Source organism: Heterodontus francisci, chromosome 13 (genome assembly GCF_036365525.1).
Source record: "Heterodontus francisci isolate sHetFra1 chromosome 13, sHetFra1.hap1, whole genome shotgun sequence".
NCBI lineage: Eukaryota > Metazoa > Chordata > Chondrichthyes > Heterodontiformes > Heterodontidae > Heterodontus > Heterodontus francisci.
The window spans coordinates 119588865-119607804 of record NC_090383.1 but is presented as its reverse complement, the minus strand read 5'-3'; the positions used below and the strand labels follow the sequence as shown (position 1 = coordinate 119607804).

At 46.0% G+C, this 18940-nt stretch overlaps 1 protein-coding gene across 1 annotated transcript; it reads left to right on the top strand.

The window, feature by feature from the left end:
* Positions 1-2393: 2393 nt before the first annotated feature.
* LOC137376646 (paramyosin-like) lies at positions 2394-13801 on the top strand. Its single transcript, XM_068045603.1, has 2 exons — positions 2394-2758; positions 9108-13801. Exon 2 carries the CDS (start codon positions 9126-9128, stop codon positions 11184-11186), a length of 2061 nt encoding a protein of 686 aa, XP_067901704.1. The 5' UTR covers positions 2394-2758; positions 9108-9125; the 3' UTR covers positions 11187-13801.
* The last annotated feature ends 5139 nt before the right edge of the window (positions 13802-18940 follow it).

The following is an 18940-nucleotide window of genomic DNA, read 5'->3' as shown; positions in this document are numbered from 1 at the left end:
CTCAGTTGTATCAATGGTTCAAGAAGAAGGGTTGCCACCAGCATCTCAAAGGCAAATAGGGATGGGCAATAAATACCAGCCTTACCAGTGATGCCCACATCCCGAGAATGTTCTTATGCAGCTGAATGTGTCAAGCAGGCATCTACACAGCAAGATAGGAACACAGGAAATAGGAGCAGGAGTAGGCCATTCGGCCCCTCGAACCTGCTCTGCCGTTCAACTAGATCATGACTGATCTTCTATCTCAACACCATTTTCCTGCACTATCCCCATATCCCTTGATATCTTTAATATATCTAGAAATCTATCAATCTCTGTCTTGAACAGACTCAGTGACAGAGTGTCCACAGCCCTCTGGGATAGAGATCTCGCCACTATCACTGGAGTGAATTACCAGTTTGTTTTTGTTGTTGTTGGGTTGAGGGAAGAATGTTGGCCCAGGACACGTGGAGAACTTCCTATTCCTTATTCAAATAGTAGACAAAAGTGTTTCCATTGGCCTCTTTCACTTACAAGCACTTGCCTTCTTTACTCGTACTTCACTTTCCTACAAGTTGTTATCCTGATTGACTGCACTCCATCCACTGACTGTCACTTCTAGGTTGACGGTTTAAGTAGTTTCAGATAATTTGTCTGTGAAGTATGTAGTTTCTTTTAATTTTCAAACCAAACTGAAATACAAGCCTTTATCATGGTCTTCCAGACTATGTTTTGGGGAGTGATGTGATTTTTGTTTTAAATGAATGTACAGCTTATTGTAGTGGGACACTAAGGGCTTGCTGGGATTGCCAAGGCAACAAGGAAGCTCTGGACCAATAACAAGTCAGAAAATAATGTTTAACAGGGGTTGTCCAGTCAGAATTGTGACATCAAATAACTAACGTTGTAATGTGGGGGTAAGGTTCGAGGAATTGCTTCTTTAGCAGAGCCTTGTTAGAACATTGATTGGCCAATCAGAAGCCATGAGGGAAGCAGGAATTCACAGCAGCTTTTAAAAACTAAGTGGGTAAATAATTGAAAAAGAAAAAAAAACCAAACAGAATGGTCAATTTTTACTGAAATTACATAGACTGCACAACACAGAAATAGGCCATTCAGATCAATGGCCCATGCCGATGCTTATAGTCTACTTGAGTCTCCTTCCACCCAACTTCATCCCACCTTATCAGCATAACATGCTGTTCCTTTTTACTCCATGTGCTCATCTAGCTTCCCCTTAAATACATTTATACTATTCACCACAACCACTCCCCGTGGTAGTGAGTTCCTTATTCTCACCACTCTCTGGGGAAAGAAGTTTCTCCCGAATTCCCTTTTGGATTTAGTAGTGACTATCTGACATTTATGATCCCTGGTTTTAGACTCCCCCCACAAGTGGAAGCATCTTCTCTATATCAACCCTTTCAAAACCTTTCATAATTTTAAAGATCTCTATTAGGTCACCCCTCAGCTTTCTCTTTTCCGCCAAGAGCCCCAGCCTGTTCAGCCTTTCCTGTAAGCTTGCATTCTGAACACAGCTTCCACCAAGAATGGGGAAAGATGGATGCGAAAATCCCTGATTTTCTGAGCCGTGACCACCGCCAGCCAGGAACTGGGAGTGCACGTGCACTGACCTCATCCATGTGATGGAGCCCGGCGTAGTGAGCTGACCATCTCATCATGAACTGCCTGTAAATTCTACCATTGTCAGGTTGTTTTGAAAGTAAGAAGAAGAATTTACCAGACAGTTGAGCCGTTCAGTTAGATCATGGCTGATCTGCACCTCAGCTCCATTTATCCTCCTTTTCTCCTTATTTCTCAATACCCTTTACCCAACAAACATCTATCGAACTCAGTCTGAAAGCTCCAATTGTCACTCAACATCCACAGCCTTTTGGGGGAGAAAGAACCAGATTTTCACTGCCCTTTGTGTGAGAAAGTGTTTTCTGATTTCATTCCTGACCAGCCTGGCTCTAATTTTAAGGTTCTGCCCCCTTGTTCTCAACCACCCCCACCAGAGGAAATAGCTTCTCTCTACCTACCCTATCAAATCCTGTAACCATCTTAAACACCACAATCAAATCACCCTTAATCTTCTGTACCCGAGGGACAATAAGCCTATGCAACCTGTTCTCATAATTTAACTGTTTAAAGCCCTATTAATTTAAAAAACAAACACGGTCAAGTGTTTCTGAACTAGATACTAATTTAGACACCAAAATTATTAAAACATACAATTACTTTCAGAGCCCAGGCAGTAATCTCTAACCATTTCAGCTTTACTTCTCTTTTGATAGATATCTTATCTTTGATTGGATAATTTTAAGATGTTATTGTGATTCTTTAATGCAAAATTAGATCTATAAATAACTGCAGTGGAGCAATCAATAGACAGCATTTCCTTCCACATCAGTCAAGCAACAGCACAATCACAGCGTTTCCTGGTGTGTGTTTTAAGGCTTTGAGCGCACGCAATGTAAAGGGAGACTCAGGACAGTGCTTAAAAACTGCACAGTAACATTTCTGGGAAAAAGAAGCAGACACACAGGCAAGGCCAGCTGCTGGGAGGCTTGGAATGTGACAGGAAATCAGCCAATCGCCCGTCACACCGGCTGCACCAGTGAAGAGCGAGAGCCCTGAGGGAAATACTCAGTGAAGACAGCAGCTGGCAAAACACAAAAGGAGTGGCTCGGGCACTGAGTGTGTTTAAAGTGCAGTCTAACAGGCCTGCTGGATTCAAACTGCAACCTCAACCTTCCGATCATCCTCAGCTCCCCAGGTACATTATTACTGAACTATAAAGGCGTCTGCTCCACCTTTCTCATGCTCCTTCCTGCTTAATTATTGCTTGCAGCCCCATGCCTAGTATAGTGAGTCCAGACCAAGCCCCAGCATGTGTCAGGGGGAGAAAGAGGCCAGGCTCGTGGCTCCAGTGATAATCCTGGTGAACAGGCCTCATTTAATAATGATTTGAGAGTACAGCAGCGATGTCTTAGCCGGCTCAGAGCAACCAGCACCAAGGCAAATACTGTGTCAGTCTGTGTGTGTCTCTGTCTGTCCTCCCCATCGATGTTTCCCTCAGTATGGTGTAGGAACTAAACAGAAAATCTTCACAAAAAAAAAATCATTGAATTTAAGCCACCTCATCAAGTCAGCCAGCATCTGTGGAGAGAGAAGGGCTAATGGTTCAGAACTCCTGACTGTTCAATATGGCATTGGGATAAGTAGCTGGAGGGTGTGATAGGGGGTAGGGTGCAGAGGGAGAGTGGGATGGGGTATGGGGTGCGGAGTGAGTGGGGTATGGGGTGCGGAGTGAGTGGGGTATGGGGTGCGGAGTGAGTGGGGTATGGGGTGCGGAGTGAGTGGGGTATGTGGTGCAGAGTGAGTGGGGTATGCAGTGCAGAGTGAGTGGGGGATGGGGTGCATAGGGAGAGTGGGGTAGAGGATGGGGTGCAGAGTGAGTGGGGGATAGGGTGCAGAGTGAGTGGGGGATGGGGTGTGGAGTGAGGGGGATGGGGTGCGGAGGGAGGGGATGGGGTGCGGAGGGAGGGTCTGGTGTGTTTGGGGAATGCAGAGGGATGGTGTGGAGGGAGTGGAGGATGGGGTGCAGAGGGAGGGTCTGGTGTGTTTGGGGAATGCAGAGGGATGGGGTGTGGAAGGAGTGAGAGGAGTAGAGGGATTCTCCCGGGGCGAGGCCCACACCATCACATTCTGAGAACAACGAGGGATGGGCAGTAAATGTGACACCCACATCCCGGGAATGAACTTAAGGAAAGTAACAGAGAATCTCCTTCCAAATGGCACCATTTCAACAAAGAGGTAGAATCCGGAGAAAGCTGCAGCAGAGAAAGAGACATTGCATTGGCAAAGGAACCAGGCAGGAAATGAGAATTTGACTTATACAACATGTTGTTAAGAGCTAGAGCGTACTGCCTGAAAAGGAATGAGGAAGCAGATTCACTCGAAACTTTCATACTTGAAAAGGGAAAATTTGCAGGACTATGGGGAAAAAACTCGGAGGATTGGGACTAATTGGATAGCTTTCTGAACATAGGAGCAGGAGTAGGCCATTCAGCCCATCGAGCCTGCTCCACCATTAATTACGATCATGGCTGATCATCCACTTCAATGCCTTTTTCCCACACTATCCTCATAGCCCTTTATGTCATTGGTATTTAGAAATCTGTCAATCTCTACTTTAAACATATTCAATGACTGAGCTTCCACAGCCCTCTGGGGTAGAGAATTCCACAGATTCACAACCCTCTGAGTAAAGAAATTTCTCCTCATCTCTGTCCTAAGTGGCTTCCTCCTTATTTTGAAATTGTGTCCCCTGGTTCTAGACTCCCCAACCAGGGGAAACACCTTAGCTGCATCTACCCTGTCTATCCCTTTAAGTATTTTGTAGGTTTCAATGAGATCACCTCTCATTCTTTGAAACTCTAGAGAATACAGGCCCAGTTTCCCCAATCTCTCTTCATAGGACAGTCCCATCATCCCGGGAACAAGTCTGGTGAACCTTCGTTGCACTCCCTCTACGGTAATAATATCCTTCCTAAGGTAAGGAGACCAAAACTGCACACAGTTTTGTGTCATGTGCAAACTTGGAAATATTTGGTCCCACAATATTGTGAACAGCTGGGGCCCAAGCACTGATCCCTGCGGTACCCCACTAGTCACAGCCTGCCAATGTTAGAATGACCCGTTTATTCCTACTGTCTGTGTTCTGCCTGTTAACCAATCCTTAATCCATGCCAGTATATTACCTCCTATCCCATGTGCTTTAACTTTGCTAACCAACCTCCTATGGGGGAACTTTATCAAAAGCCATCGCAGACACACTGAAATGAATGACCACCTGCTGTGCTGTAAGTATTTCTGATTTGAAATGAATGGAGCCCTGAAATCAGCTCATTGTTGAGGCCATGCAATAGCTCGAGGCATCTGTCTGATATCATTTTGAGAAAGTTCTTTCTCTGAAGGCAGCTCCAAGGATCCGGCAACCTGATATATCGTGGGCACAAGGTCAGAGGTTCATCCCAATCATCCTCCACTCCTCAGGCAAGCACGGAGCAGTGGTCAAGTCCTTGTCCATGGTGCTGGGAGGAAGCGGGGATGGGTGTGGGGGCGGGGGTGGTGGGAGTTTCTCAGACTCTCCGGGGGTGGGGAGGTCCTAGATTTCCCAATTGGACTTGCCAACAATGTTCCCTCTAAGCCGTGCAGCCACACAGCAACCTGAATGTCCCTGTACAGGTACAAGTTGACCCTTTAAGTTACCTCGCGTACATGTCCGCGCCAAAAAATTTGAAGGCGCCGTCTACTTAACCAAATCACCCGCGTGCACCCAAAAAATAAATTCGAGGGTATAGTGCTTTCCAAATCTCCAGGATTGTCCTGAAGATTCCAGGAATTGGGGATAAATCTCCACTTTGAATTATCATAGGAGCTTTAAGCAAAATTGTGTTTATATCATTTTCTTTGAACAATTAGATATTTGATTACTGGGGATTTGGGATAAAACAGCTGTTTAACCGACAGCCACAAGGAATCTAGTTCAGTCACAGTCTATTCCCTTTCTCATTGGCTGTGGGAACGCAATACAGCAGGAGAATGGACCAATGGCGTGAGTGTGGGATGGGGTGGTTCAGGGTGCAAGGTCATGTGATGAATGCCCCAAGAATACACCCAGAGAGAGTTGGCCCCTTGAAGCAGCTTCCCAAATACAGGAGAGGGTTCACCCTCTCCCAATGGAAGGGGCAGAGCAGAGAAAGCCAATCAGTGAAGACATTAGAGAGTGTCAGCCTTGAGAACAAAGGCCAAAGGCAGCCTGATACTCTGGCGATAAGCTGATGTAACTGTAGTTCAGGCTCTGTGCCCAGAGCCACGCTGTTTTTGTTTGGTTGTCATCATGGAAGCTAAGAAGTTGTCAGGAGACGAGCAGGAACAAAAGAAAAACACACACGGTTCAGCCCAATACCACGTCATCATTTCCCTGTGAGCCATGAGCTTACTGAGGTCGCGTCTGAGTGGGTGAGCGAGTCAGTCTGAGCCTCCAGCTTTCATGTAATGGTTTACTTACTCCAGTGACTAATTCCATTCAGCAAAGTGCTCACAGAGCCTGTGAGCTGTGTAGCTGCCTGTTAAAAGGGAACATTAGTGCAGTGGGTTAGAAGGTGGCTTCAATGCTTTGACATTACAACTTGGGAGAGACGGGTCTTAGACTGCAATTAGCTTAAGTGAATCCAAAACAAAATCTTGCATTTATATAGCAACTTTGGCAGATTTGGGCTATGGGGAAAAGGCAGGGGAGTAGGACTGGCTGAATTATTCTTAAAGAGAGCCGGCACAGACACGACAGGCCAAATGGCCTCCTTCTGTGCAGTAACCATTCCGTGATTCTATGATCCTAAGATTCTAAGATTATGCATTAATCAGCGAAATAAAGTTATCCAATGCCAACTTGCATTGATGTAATACAACATAGGAACTGTTGGACAAAAAAAAACAGGGTTCGTGCAGTTCCCCTTCGACCATCCTGGTAGTCACATTATCCAACAAAAATGAAGTTATCGAATAATCACAACAATGTCTATCAATTAGTCTACAGTAATGTCTCTCTACAGCAGACCCAGATATGGAGACAAGGTAACTTCCAGTGGTGAAGAGCTTTGGGATCTGTAGCTCCAAAGGCACTTGCTCCTCCCAAGAACACTCCACTTACCACACCTCTTGTCTTAAATTACTCAGATACCGATTCCCAAAATGTTCTTTTCATAAAGAAGTAAGAACATGGGAACAGGAGTAGGTCATTCAGCCCCTCGAGCCTGCTCCACCATTCAATGAGATCATGGCTGATCTGTGGCCGAACTCCATATACCCCGCCTTTACCCCATATCCCTTCATTCCATTGGTTAACAAAATTCTATCAATCTCAGATTTAAAAATAACAACTGATGCAGCATCGATTGCTGTTTAAGGAAGAGAGTTCCAAACTTCTACCGCCCTTTCTGTGTGGAAGTGTTTACTAATTTCACTCCCGAAAGGTCTGGATCTAATTTTTACACTATTTCCCCTTGTCCTAGATTCTCCAACCAGCAGAAATAGTTTCTCTCTCTCTACCCTATCTGTTCCCTTTAATATCTCGAAAACTTTGATCAAATCATCCCTTAACCTTCTAAATTCCAGGGAATATAACACTTGTGTGTATAATCGCTCCTCATAATTTAACCATTGGAGTCCAGGTATCATTCTGGTAAATCTACTCTGCACTCCCTCCAAAGACAGTATATCCTTCCTAAGGTGTGGTCCCCAGAACTGCTCACAGTGACTCCAGGTGTGGTCTAACCAAGGCTTTGTATAACTGAAGCATGACTTCTACCCATTTGTATTCTAGTCCTCGAGATATAAAGACCAGCATTCCATTAAACTTTTTGATTATTTTCTGTACCTGTTTAGGAGATTAGCTATCTAATCTCTCTAATTTGTATTTGAGTCAATCAATATTATTCACTCGCATTGTCTCCCTGGGAGTCTGGTCCATGGATTGACCACTCGCTCACTGAAACATTGTTTCCACAGATTAATTTTATATTTACCCAACCCTTCAAGCACTGGCTATTTCCTCTGGTTCTAATGTCTTCGTTTTACCCCAGTGAAAGGTCCCAGGGCACTTAGTGAGGAGAAGGGGAATGAACATGGAGCAGGAGTTGGAGAGAAAAGGCAGGTGTGGTGACTGAAGGCACAGCCAGGAGCTCCATGTTGGAGGAGGTTTTGAAAATGGGGAGGGAGAGGCTGGAAGAGGATTGGGGTGGGGAGCATGTGAGGTAGGAAGAAAATTGCAGGGTGTAGGGGGCTGTGCTACTTTTGGGAGGGGAGGGAGGTGTGCGGGACAGCAGAAAAGCAGCGGGTATGAATTCCATTCTTGAGTCTGGTTTTACAGTGGTAGCACTGTTACCTCTGAGCACAAAGGTTGTGGGTTCAGACCCCACGCCAGAGACTTGAGCACATAATCTAAGCTGACACTCCCAGTGCAGTACTGAGGGAGTGCTGCACTGTCGGAGGCACCATATTTTGCTTGAGATGTTAAACCATGAACCCTGTATGACCTCACAGATTGCTGTAAAAAAAATCACAGCACTATTTGAAGAGAAGGGGAGTTCTCACTGGTGCCCTGGCCAATATTTATCACTCAATCAACATCACTGAAAAAAGATAGATTTTTGTGAACAGTTCAATTTCTTTCCTTTAATTGTTCCTATTTTTCTCTAACTGCATTGCAGTGATACAATGGATAGAACTCCAGATTGACTGAAGGGAGGGGAGGGGAGGTGTGCGAGACGCCAGTCAGAAAGAGCAGAGGGTGTGAATTCAATGAAGCTCTTTGGGATATTCTGAGGTTGTGCCAAATAACAAAAATGCCTCTATATGAAAGAACTTAGTCTTTCACAACATCAGGATATCCCAAAGAGCTTCATTGAATTCACACCCTCTGCTCTTTCTAACTGGCGTCTCGCACACCTCCCTTCCCCTCCCCTCCCTTCTCCTCCCCTCCCCTCCCTTCTCCTCCCCTCCCTCCCTCCCAAAGGTAGATCAGCCTCCAGCCATCTACACTCTGCTGTTCCTAGTGCACGGCCAAACCCCTTACTAATCCCTTGCTCCCCACCTTCCAAACCTCTCCCGACATCTACCTTTCCATCACTTTACAATGAAGTATTTTTAAATTGTAGGCAGCAGCCAATTTTAGCACAGCAAGACCCCACAAACAACAATGTGATTATAACCAGATAATTTTTTTTAAATTGATGCTGGTTAGGGGATACAAATTGGTCAGTACACCAGGGATAACTCCACTGTTCTTCTTCAAATAGCCCTATGGGATCTTTTACACCCACAATGGCAGACAGGGTCTTGATTGAAAGTCTCATTCAAAAGGCAGCACCTCCAACAGTGCAGCACCCCCTCAGTACTGCACTGGGATTGTCAGCCTGGATTATGTGTTCAAGTCTATGGTGTGGAACTTGAACCCAAAAACTTCTGACTTGAGGCATGACTGCTACCCACTGAGCCACAGCTGTCACCTTTGCACTTATATTTTTGATTAAACCAAATGTCCCTGGCTTTGTTGGCAGGATATTAACTTGATCAGCATGTCAACGGAAGAGGCACAAGCCTTGGCAAAGGTCAACAGTGGCATCAAGATGCTGAGTGCAACAGAGGAGGTAAAGAGAGACCTGGAACTGATCATGAAGCCCTACGCCAACTGGGAGGAGTTTCTGACACCTGGGCCCATCTCCATAGCGATCTTAGGCGAGCTGATATTCATTTCTGCCGCGGAGGCTTTCCAGGTGAAGCTCGTCACAGCTGGGAAAACGTTCCGCTTTTTGCGGCACCCAGAGTCGTTCCATGCCTGCTTGATGCAGGTGAGCGATCAGGGATGGAAGGCCTTCAACAAAGCCCACAAGAACATGGACCAGATCCGCCTTTACTCTTTGACGGCACCCAAACACCTAGCCAGCGCGGTGCAGGTGCTGAGCCGCGAGCCAAAGGTGGTCAAGGCAATGCTGCCCAGCCGCCTGAACAGCATTAAGACAGTAGCCGAGCAGTGCCAGTGCCTGGCCACCTCTGTTGAGGAAGAATTCGCCTCACTCATTGAGTTGGTCCAGGAGCTGCTGGAGTTCTGTGCCAGCTCCCGAACGGAGTACCATGCAGCCCTGGACCAGGTCAAGCAGACACTGGCAGAGTCTGAGTTCCGAAAGGAGGCAGCAGAGAAGGAGAAGAAGAGGGTGGAATCTCAGTTCACCGAGATGTGTGTCAAGATGGAGGAGGCCCATACCGTGTACCGCAAAGCGGTGAAGATGATCCCCAGCGGAAAGAACCTGGTGGGAGTTTATGTCACGCAATCTTTGCTTGACTTGACAAACAGTCTTGCCACAGAGCTGGTGACGATGGGCATGACCGAACCCCTGAGCCTGGCCATTGCAGCCAGTGAGATTGCCGCCGGTCACATCAAGAAGAAGGTGCAGAAAAAGAAGTCGTCTAACTCCCCAGATGAAGACAAAGTCGAGAGCTTGGGGGACTCGGTGAGTATTTACCTGAAAGCAGTGGAGATGGTGATGGCCAGTGCGATGCTTCAGGACCTGATCTCGGAGAGTGGAACCATCGACACCAGCAAGCTGCCTGGTGCCAACTCGCAGAACATCAGCTCTGCAGACTGCAAGTCCATGTTGCAGAGCAGCCTGAACAAGATCGAGCAGGAGGACGACTGCGGCGCCAAGAAAGCGGCCCTGAAACTGTGCCAGGAAGGGATCACAACGTGCGAGCAGCTGGAGGAGGTCAGTAAGTGCGAGAAGCCCGATGACGCTCAGCTGGAAAACCTTGCCTCAGCTATCAAGGAGCTGAACACCAACGTGCTAAAGTACCTTTCAGACACGAAAAGGTCCACCAATGCTCCAGCCTTCACTCCCCAGCCACCGAATCTAACCAGTGCTGCCAAGCTGGAGAAGGTGCAAGATGGTCTTGCAAAAATGGTCCTAGATCAAGCCTGCTTCAAGGTGGAACAAGCCAAAAGCCAATTGGACTGCACCAGAGAGCAGTATCAGAGAATGTCTGAGACAAAGGATAAGGTGACAAAGGACCTTGATGAGATCTTCATCACCATGATGAAATGTGACGTGACAGAGATAGACTACGAAACAACCCTCAAGCTTCTTGTGACAGGCCTGGATGCACTGAGCCAAGTCAAGGAGCAGTGGGCCAAGATGAGCAACTTCTTTCAAATGATGTCGAATCTGATTAAGGTGTCTCTCAACGACACTCTCACACAGTTCACCAGCGACAGTGAGGCTTGTGAGGCGTTCCCAGGGTATTCCGAGGACTCTTTTGTCAAAGACATGATCTACACAGAAGCCTTTCAGGCTTGCAACATTGCCAGCCTCTGCCACATGATCTCAGGGACTTATGTGGAGATCTCTCAAAAGCACCTGAGGGACCAAGTCTCCAGTTTGGAGACATACATCAATATGAGTCCCTCAGACCCTCTGTTTAATGTAAGGCGGAGCAAACTTCAGGAAGGCTACATGGCCACAAAGGAGGCAATCAACATGCTGGTTGTGAAGAACAAACAGGAGTTTGAGATGAAAATACAACAGAGGATTGATAACATTAACTCCACATTAAAGGACATCCTGCCTCTTACAGAAGGACAATAGAGTAAGATACTCAAGAGCAGCCTGAAGGAGATCAGAGTTGGACATTGAGGTACTCTCCTAACAGCCTGAAGGCTGTGAACAGAATGTGAATGAGGAGCCATGATATGGAAGTAATGCCTTGAATTTTCCCTGATGTACAAAGCTAGATAGCTTCTGCTTGAATCTCAGCTATGCACAGAATTCATACTGTGATTGAAAACAGAAAGTGCTGGAAATACTCAGCAGGTCTGGCAACATCTGTGGAGAGAGAGCAGAGTTAACGTTTCAGGTCAGTGTCCTTTCATCAGAACTGGCTGTGATGAAGTTCCGAAACATTAACTCTGTTTCTCTCTCCACAGATGCTGCCAAACCTGCTGGGTTTTTCTAGCACTTTCTGTTTTTATTTCGGATTTCCAGCATCTGCAGTATTTTCCTTTTATTCATCTTGCGACCCTTTCCCTTCCCTCTCCCACAAACAATCCATGTGGATTTCAGGAGGTTTGCACACAGTCTGATGGAGGGGACGTGTTGGTTGGCGGCGAGGCCTGGGGTTTACTCTGGGTACACATATGGTGCTGTCCCCTCCACATGTGTCCCAGGAGGTGGCTGGGTCCCTGTGCAGAGGAGGCCCAGTTCCCAGCAATTCTCCACAAGGACATTAGTCCAGTGATCCTCCTCCCCCTTTGTCTTTTGATTCATCATAGAAAATAATAGTTTTTACATATAGGAAGGCTTGCTCTTGAACAGTTCATTTATAAATTCAGCCAATCACCATTGGTTGTACATGCTGAGCAGCCATCTTGCACCAGGCTGGCATGTCTGCCAATTGCTATAGCAGAGTAGATAAGGTTCCCCATGAAGCAACATACCATCCCAACTTGGAAATATTTCACCGTTCATTCATCATCGCTGGGTCAAAATCTAGAATTCCCTGAAAAGAAAAAGACAGACTTACATTTACATAGCGCCTTTCATGACCTTGGGTCACCCCAAAGCGTTTTACAGCCAATTATGTACTTTTGAAGTGTTATCACTGTTGTTTGCTAAGGAAAAGCAGCCAATTTGCACACATCAAGCTCCCACAAACATCAATGTGATAATGTCCAGATTATCTGTTTTAGTGAAGGTAGTTGAGGGATAAATATTGGCCAGGACACTGGGGAGAACTCCCCTCTTATTTTTTGAAATAATGCCCTATGATCTTATGTCCAACTGAGAGGTGGACTGTAGACTATGTAACAGCACTGTGGAAGTACCTTCACCACACAGAGTGATTCAAGAGGACGGCCCTTCACCATCTTCTTAAGGCCAACTAGTGCTGGGAAGTAAATGCTGGCATTGCCAGTGACAGCTGCATATCAAAAATGAATGAAAAAGCATTAACTGTCCTGAAAACCAGACAGTAACCCAGTCTATTACTGAATACACACTCCTAATACAGGTTTACTGTCATTGAGGCTACTTGTGGGGGTTATGAGCAAGGAATATCTCCAGATGTGAAAGGAGTTAAAATAAAAATTCATATTTGGTTCTAATTCTAAGAATTTTTCAGGATTGCGAAAGCTGCAATAGCCAATTCCAGATTGCCCAAGGCAAGTGTGTGAGTATAAACTCCCTGACAGGAATGTTTTTACTGAACGTTTTACAACCACGTTGACCCTGCTAAGGTGGCAGCTCCTTTAAAGTCACAATTGATGCATCGTTGATGACCGTACATTGTCTTTGCGCCTCAGTCCAGTCACAGAATCGTCTGAGATTTGGGCGGGCTGCGAAGGTGGAAGTCAGGAGGCTTACCTATGTGGGAATTGGTGGTGGGCGGGGCAGGGTTCCAGAATGTGGATGGTTTCCACATCCACCTCACATAAGAGCCAGTGGAAATCTCAATCAATGGGGGATGGGGAAATACTTGAGTTTTTCAACCATCCTCCACATGCTAATGCATAGCATTGATGGGGCACGTGTGGAGGCGTTTGCGAGTTGTTCTAGCAATTCCACCCAGTTTACCAATGGGGCCCAACAGGACCTATGCCAGCTGAGACCTGGCGTGGGTTCCGTGCTGGGCCTTACCAAGTTGCTGGCAAAGGTAGTCCATCCTAGAGAGGATCAATTGCCTTCAGAATCCTGGCCTGTTGTCAATTCAGATTGAAGGCATTAAAAATACTTTGGCTGGGCCCTGCCGTTCTTCCAATTGTAGCCATGGGATCTTTTACATCCATCTGAGAGGGCAGACAAGGCCTTGGTTTAATGTCTTATGAGAAAGGCTATAGATAATTATACAAAGTTACTGCCACTGGAGTCAATAAGGGCATGTGCAACGTGAGATGCGGTGAAGTGGGAAGGGTGGGTGATGGGATGGGGGTGGTTGGTGATGGGTTGGGAGTGGATGGACAAGAGAGGAGGGTTAAGATGGGAATGAGCACAGACAATGTTGTTCTCCTGCAAAAACTGAAACGTCAATAATCAAAGCTTGGTGAACCAGTAATCACTGTGAAACAGATGGAAAACAGGAATAGGGAGAACATTATTAAGTTATGCAAATGAGGCTTCATTCCAATATGCAAATGAACTAAATAGACTACATATAATGTATTCTGACAAAGGCAGAAAAAAGTTTTAATAAATAATAATTAAAAGGCTTCGGAGAACATAAAATGGCAATTATTTTTATATTTTCAATCTTTCCTTTGTTGTCGTAAATCATTCTCTGGCTGAGTGCGGAGCTGAAGGTCCAGGGCAGGAGAGCGGCCTACTGTGGATAATGGTCTCCTTGGCTTTCCTTGTTTCCCAATGGGGGAAGAGTACGGCCTGCACTCGGCCTAATCTCCTGATGGTATGACCGGCACCATGAGCTGGAATCACTGGCTGCAAAGCCCAACTCCTATCACTGTGCGATCCAGAATGTCACTGCTCTCAGGTGGAAATGAGAAAGTTTAGACTTTCTCCCAAGCGACTTCCTTCCATTAGAGAGTTTTCAGCACCTTTGCTGAAACTTTGGAAAAAAGGCTGGTAATTTCATTTTTTCCCCCACAGTATGATTAGTCATTAACATCCATGCTGCACTCATCCATTAACACAGCAGGCAACTCAACCAAGGCCACCAGTTCAAACAGCTTCTCAACTTGTCCATGAGAGGAAATGATCCCAAGGATCCAGCCCAGCTATCTTCAGCTCTGGCAACTGGTTTCGTGCACACTCCACATTAGATGCCCCCTGTTGCCTGATTCCATTTTGTTCCATTCTGATTCCAAGTTATGGTATTCACATTGAAGCACACTTCACACTCAAACACATAGGCTTAGAATTAAGTCACCTACACAGAGACTATGGCCTAGAAACTGACTGCAGAGTGTCTGGTTTCTGGGTGAGAAGTGAACACTGAAGGATAGAACATGCTGCACACCGTGCGTGATCTCAGTCCGCAATGGAAGTGCGGCACATGTCACATTGGTTACGGAGCTGTCCTTAAAGGGACCCCTTGAGGCTGTCAACACAAAGGTGAGTATTTATCTGTAGGTGGAGCCAGGAAGAGCAGAAGTGCCTCCTTCTGGCTCTTCATTAACATTGCAGGTAGCTGCCCACCCCCGCCCGACTGTCTCATCCCCGCCCCTCACCCGGACTGATGCTCTCGGCCAGAGTCCCAGCCACTGATCTCACTCAGCACCCTCCCCTACCACATGCTGCCAGAGCCATGATTGATACATGCAGCTCACCAGCAACATACACATAAGACCATGGTCCTATCACGAGCCTCGTTTACCGAGTCCAGGTGTCGATACACGTGGATCACAACCCCCTCCCCCACGACCAGTAATCTGCCTGTGGGATTGTGTGTCTGGTACAATAGTGTAACAGTTATGTTAGTAGACTAATAATCCAAAGATCATAAGTTCAAATCCCACTATTGATTAAGAATTTGAATTCAGTTTAAATAAAAATAAAAATCTGGTTTCAGTAAAGTTGACATGAAGCTGTCAGATTGTCATGAAAACCCACCTGATTCACTAATATCCTTGAAGGAAAGAAAGCTGCTGTCTCTATGCAACCTGCCCTGTAAATGACTCCACCCATATATCCAATGGGGTTGACTCTTAACTGCCTGCTGAAGCGGCCTAACAAGCCCCCTAGTTGTAGCAACAGACTTCACCATATGGACTGCAGTGGTTTATGAAGAAAGTGGCTCATCACTACCTTCTCAAAGGTTTAGGATGGGCAATAACTGCTGGTCCTGCCAGTGAAGCCCACATCCTGAGAATGAATAACAAAGAATTTGGGTGCAACCATTATCTAGGCCCATGTAATTGGCAATGCAACTCAAGGAGATCCAACAGGTTGATGCTACATAGGACATGGATCCAGTTGTGTGATTGCCCTGAGGTAACTGTTAAGTGACAGGTAGCGAGGGACATCCAGATGGTGCTTCATAGGGAGGGAGAATGGAGCACATTGGAACCTCTTCTTGACGAACCATAGTGGCAAACCCCTGGGGAGCAGGCTACCTGATATGCTCCTCAGCTGAGCTGAGCTCTTTGCTAAAGGGCAAAGAGCAGAAAGGACTATAAGTCAGTTTCTGTAATCAGTCCAAAAATCACATTTCTTGCTGGCCTGAGCCCAGCTCCAAAGCCACTAGCTCCCCATCAGAGATTTGATCTGGTAATTAAAGGCATTGTGTGGTAATCAGAACACTGTTCATTTCAGTAAGAAATGTATACTGGCACAAATACTCTCCTCTTATCACTACCTTGTCATATTTTCAAAGAAAATTGCACAATGACGAACTAATCCTCAATAACAATGCATTAACTGTTTAAAGTTGATGCTTATTGAAAGGGAGGATTCTCTTCTTCGTTCCCACACACCCATTCACCATCACTTAGTCAAGATGTTGGGACTACTTCATCCCACTCCTCCTCAATACCACTAATTACTAGGAAATGTGTAGCAGTGAGTCACAATTAGCAACCTTTATAATTTTCCTCAGGTACCTGGACATTGATCCCTATGACAGCTCAGCATTCATACCCCTGACTACTCCCTCCCTAACAGCCCAGTGGGTGTACCAACACCACATGGACTGCAGCAGTTCAAGAAGGCAGCTCACCATCACCTTCTCAATAAATGCTGACTTTGCCAGCGATGCCAACAGCCCATGAACAAATATATTGAAAAAACAAAAAAGGGCTAGCTTGGGATTATCCTGGCAATTCAGGATATTGGGAAAGCCTCCAGACTCGTCTGTCCATAAAAGGCACAAGGACAAAATGTCTGGGGCATTCCTAGTTCAGTTCATAATGGACACAAGTCATCACAAAACGCAAGCCACAACCAGGCCCTAATTGCCAGTCATTTGTCCTTATAACATCAGATACTGGAGTGTTTTCTGGTGGTAGTAGGAAGTGTCAATCTGGTGCAGTTGATGGGGAGGTGGCTCTCTGAGGTTGGGGATGAGATACATTGGGGTACAATTTCCGGGGCTATTCTCCTGAGCTCCCACTGTTAACACTGGGGTTACTGCTGAAGTTACATTCGGAAGTTGGGACAATTCAATCAAGGCCTTCAAAAAAGAATTGGATAATTATGTGAAGAGAGAAAATTTGCAGGTCTACGGGGAAAAGGCAGGGGAGTGGGACGAGGTGAGCTGCTCTTGCAGAGAGCTGGCACAGACATGATGGGCTGAATGGCCTCCTGTGCTTCAAGCATTCTATGATTCTATGAATTAGCTGCAAAAATTCCACCCATTGTGCAGTCAAACTATATTCTTCCTCGTCACAAAAGTGAAACCCAGCCTTCGAGTGCCTGACAAGGAGAGAAGGGAAAAAAGGTTGAGTTCCATTTCTCATCAGTGGCAGCACCATTGTAACTCAACTATTTACCTTGTTAAAAATACTGAAACATGAATATTATCTACATAATAAATACCACCATTTACTGCCTCAACACCTCTCTTAGCATTCTTAAAAACCTCCTGAAAATCCATCTTCATTGACGAACAGTGGTGACATCCTCCTGAGAGTAATAATTCTCTCCCTATGGTGATTCTCTCCCATGAGTGATAATTCTCTCCCGAGAGTAACAATTTAACTTTGGCTACATCAGCAAAGGCCAGGAATGGAGCCTTGGATTTTCTGGGACCAGGACCCCAATCACATTGTTTAGTCACTGAGAGTCTCCATTTGTTCATGGATATCTCCACAAGGAGCAGCAATCTGGTTTCTAGTCCCCATCCCCCTTTATGAAAGGGCAAATTGTCCCTCCAGGAAGCTCATGACAGTTAGATATACCTTTCCCAGTGTAGGGAACAGAGTATACCCCTTTACCTTACTTTCATAGATCTCACTAGGGCATTCGACACTGTCAGCAGAGCAGGGCTGTAGAAGATTTTGGGAAAAATTGGCTGTCCACTGAAGCTCCTCAGTCTCATCTACTCCTTCCATGACAACATGCACTGCACTGTACAGTTTGATGGCTCCACTTCCATCGATTTTGGAGTGAAGAATGGAGTGAAACAGCGTTGTGTCCTAGCTCCCACTCTGTTTGGCATTCTTCTCCATGCTCCTGACCTTTGCCTTCCCAGCAGATATGGAAGGAGTCTACTTGTACACTAGGTCAGACAGCAAGCTCTACAATCTATCAAGGCTGAAAGCAAAGACATAAACACATCACATCCTGATCAGAGAACTCCTCTACACTGATGATGCTGCACTAGTCGCTTACACGGAAACTCAGCTACAAAGACTCATGGACTGTCTCTCCCATGACTGTAACTTGTTCTCCTTGACTATAAAATGTCAAGGAAACTATGATCATGGGACAAGGTGTTGCATCTCCACCCCTGATCACACGAAATAACACTCCACTGGAAATGGTTAGTAAATTTTGCTACCTTGGGTCCACGGTGACAGACAATCTGTCCCTTGATGCAGAGCTCGATACATGCATAGGGAAAGTAGCTACCACCTTTGGCTGACAAACGAAACGTGCATGGAATAACATCAAGCTGACCCTTAGGATCAAGCTCATGGTTATTAAGGCCTGTGTTCTCAGCACTTTGCTGTATGGCTGTGAAACATGGGTGACTTACAGCTATCAGGAAAAAAAGCTCAATTATTTCCATCTTCGCTGTCTGCGGTGCATTATGGGTATATCCTGGCAGAACAAAATCACAAATGCAGCAGTCCTCTCAAAGGCAGAGCTCCCAAGTGTGTTGACACTAATCAAACAGAGGTGGCTTTGGCAGATCGGACACATCCGCAGGATGGAAAACAGTCGCATACCCAAGGGCCTTCTGTATAGTGAGGTAGCCGGGGCCAGAGGACCAGTGGGGCGTCCAAAGCTCCGCTTCAGGGTTGCTTGCAAGTGTGACATGAAGGCCCTAAATATTGACTCGCACTTGGGAGTCACTAGCTGGCAAAAGAGGGAAATGGCGACGCATCCCGTGAACTGTTGTGCACTACCATGATGACCAGTTGCTCCAGCAGCTTGGCAGCGTGCCAACCTCAAAAACAACAACTCACAGTGTGACTTGGCAGCTTCACATGTGGCACTTGTGGTAGAACCTGCCTCTCAAGAATTGGCCTTCACAGCCATCAGCAAAAGGTGCAGCAAGAGAAGACACCCCACCTAAATGGATTGTTTGCTGCGTGTCCATCGATCATAGATGGAAGGATGCCAATCAAAGGTTCTAAATGGTTAAGTATTGCTGAATGTTAACTAAAATCATTAAACAAAGCCCCCTCTATAAAATTTATGGTCCCTGGACTACCTCAGCAGCATGGAAA

Bases quoted from the DNA above. Each gene is read 5' to 3' on its own strand.
- LOC137376646 (XM_068045603.1), top strand. From the start codon at position 9,126: ATGTCAACGGAAGAGGCACAAGCCTTGGCAAAGGTCAACAGTGGCATC.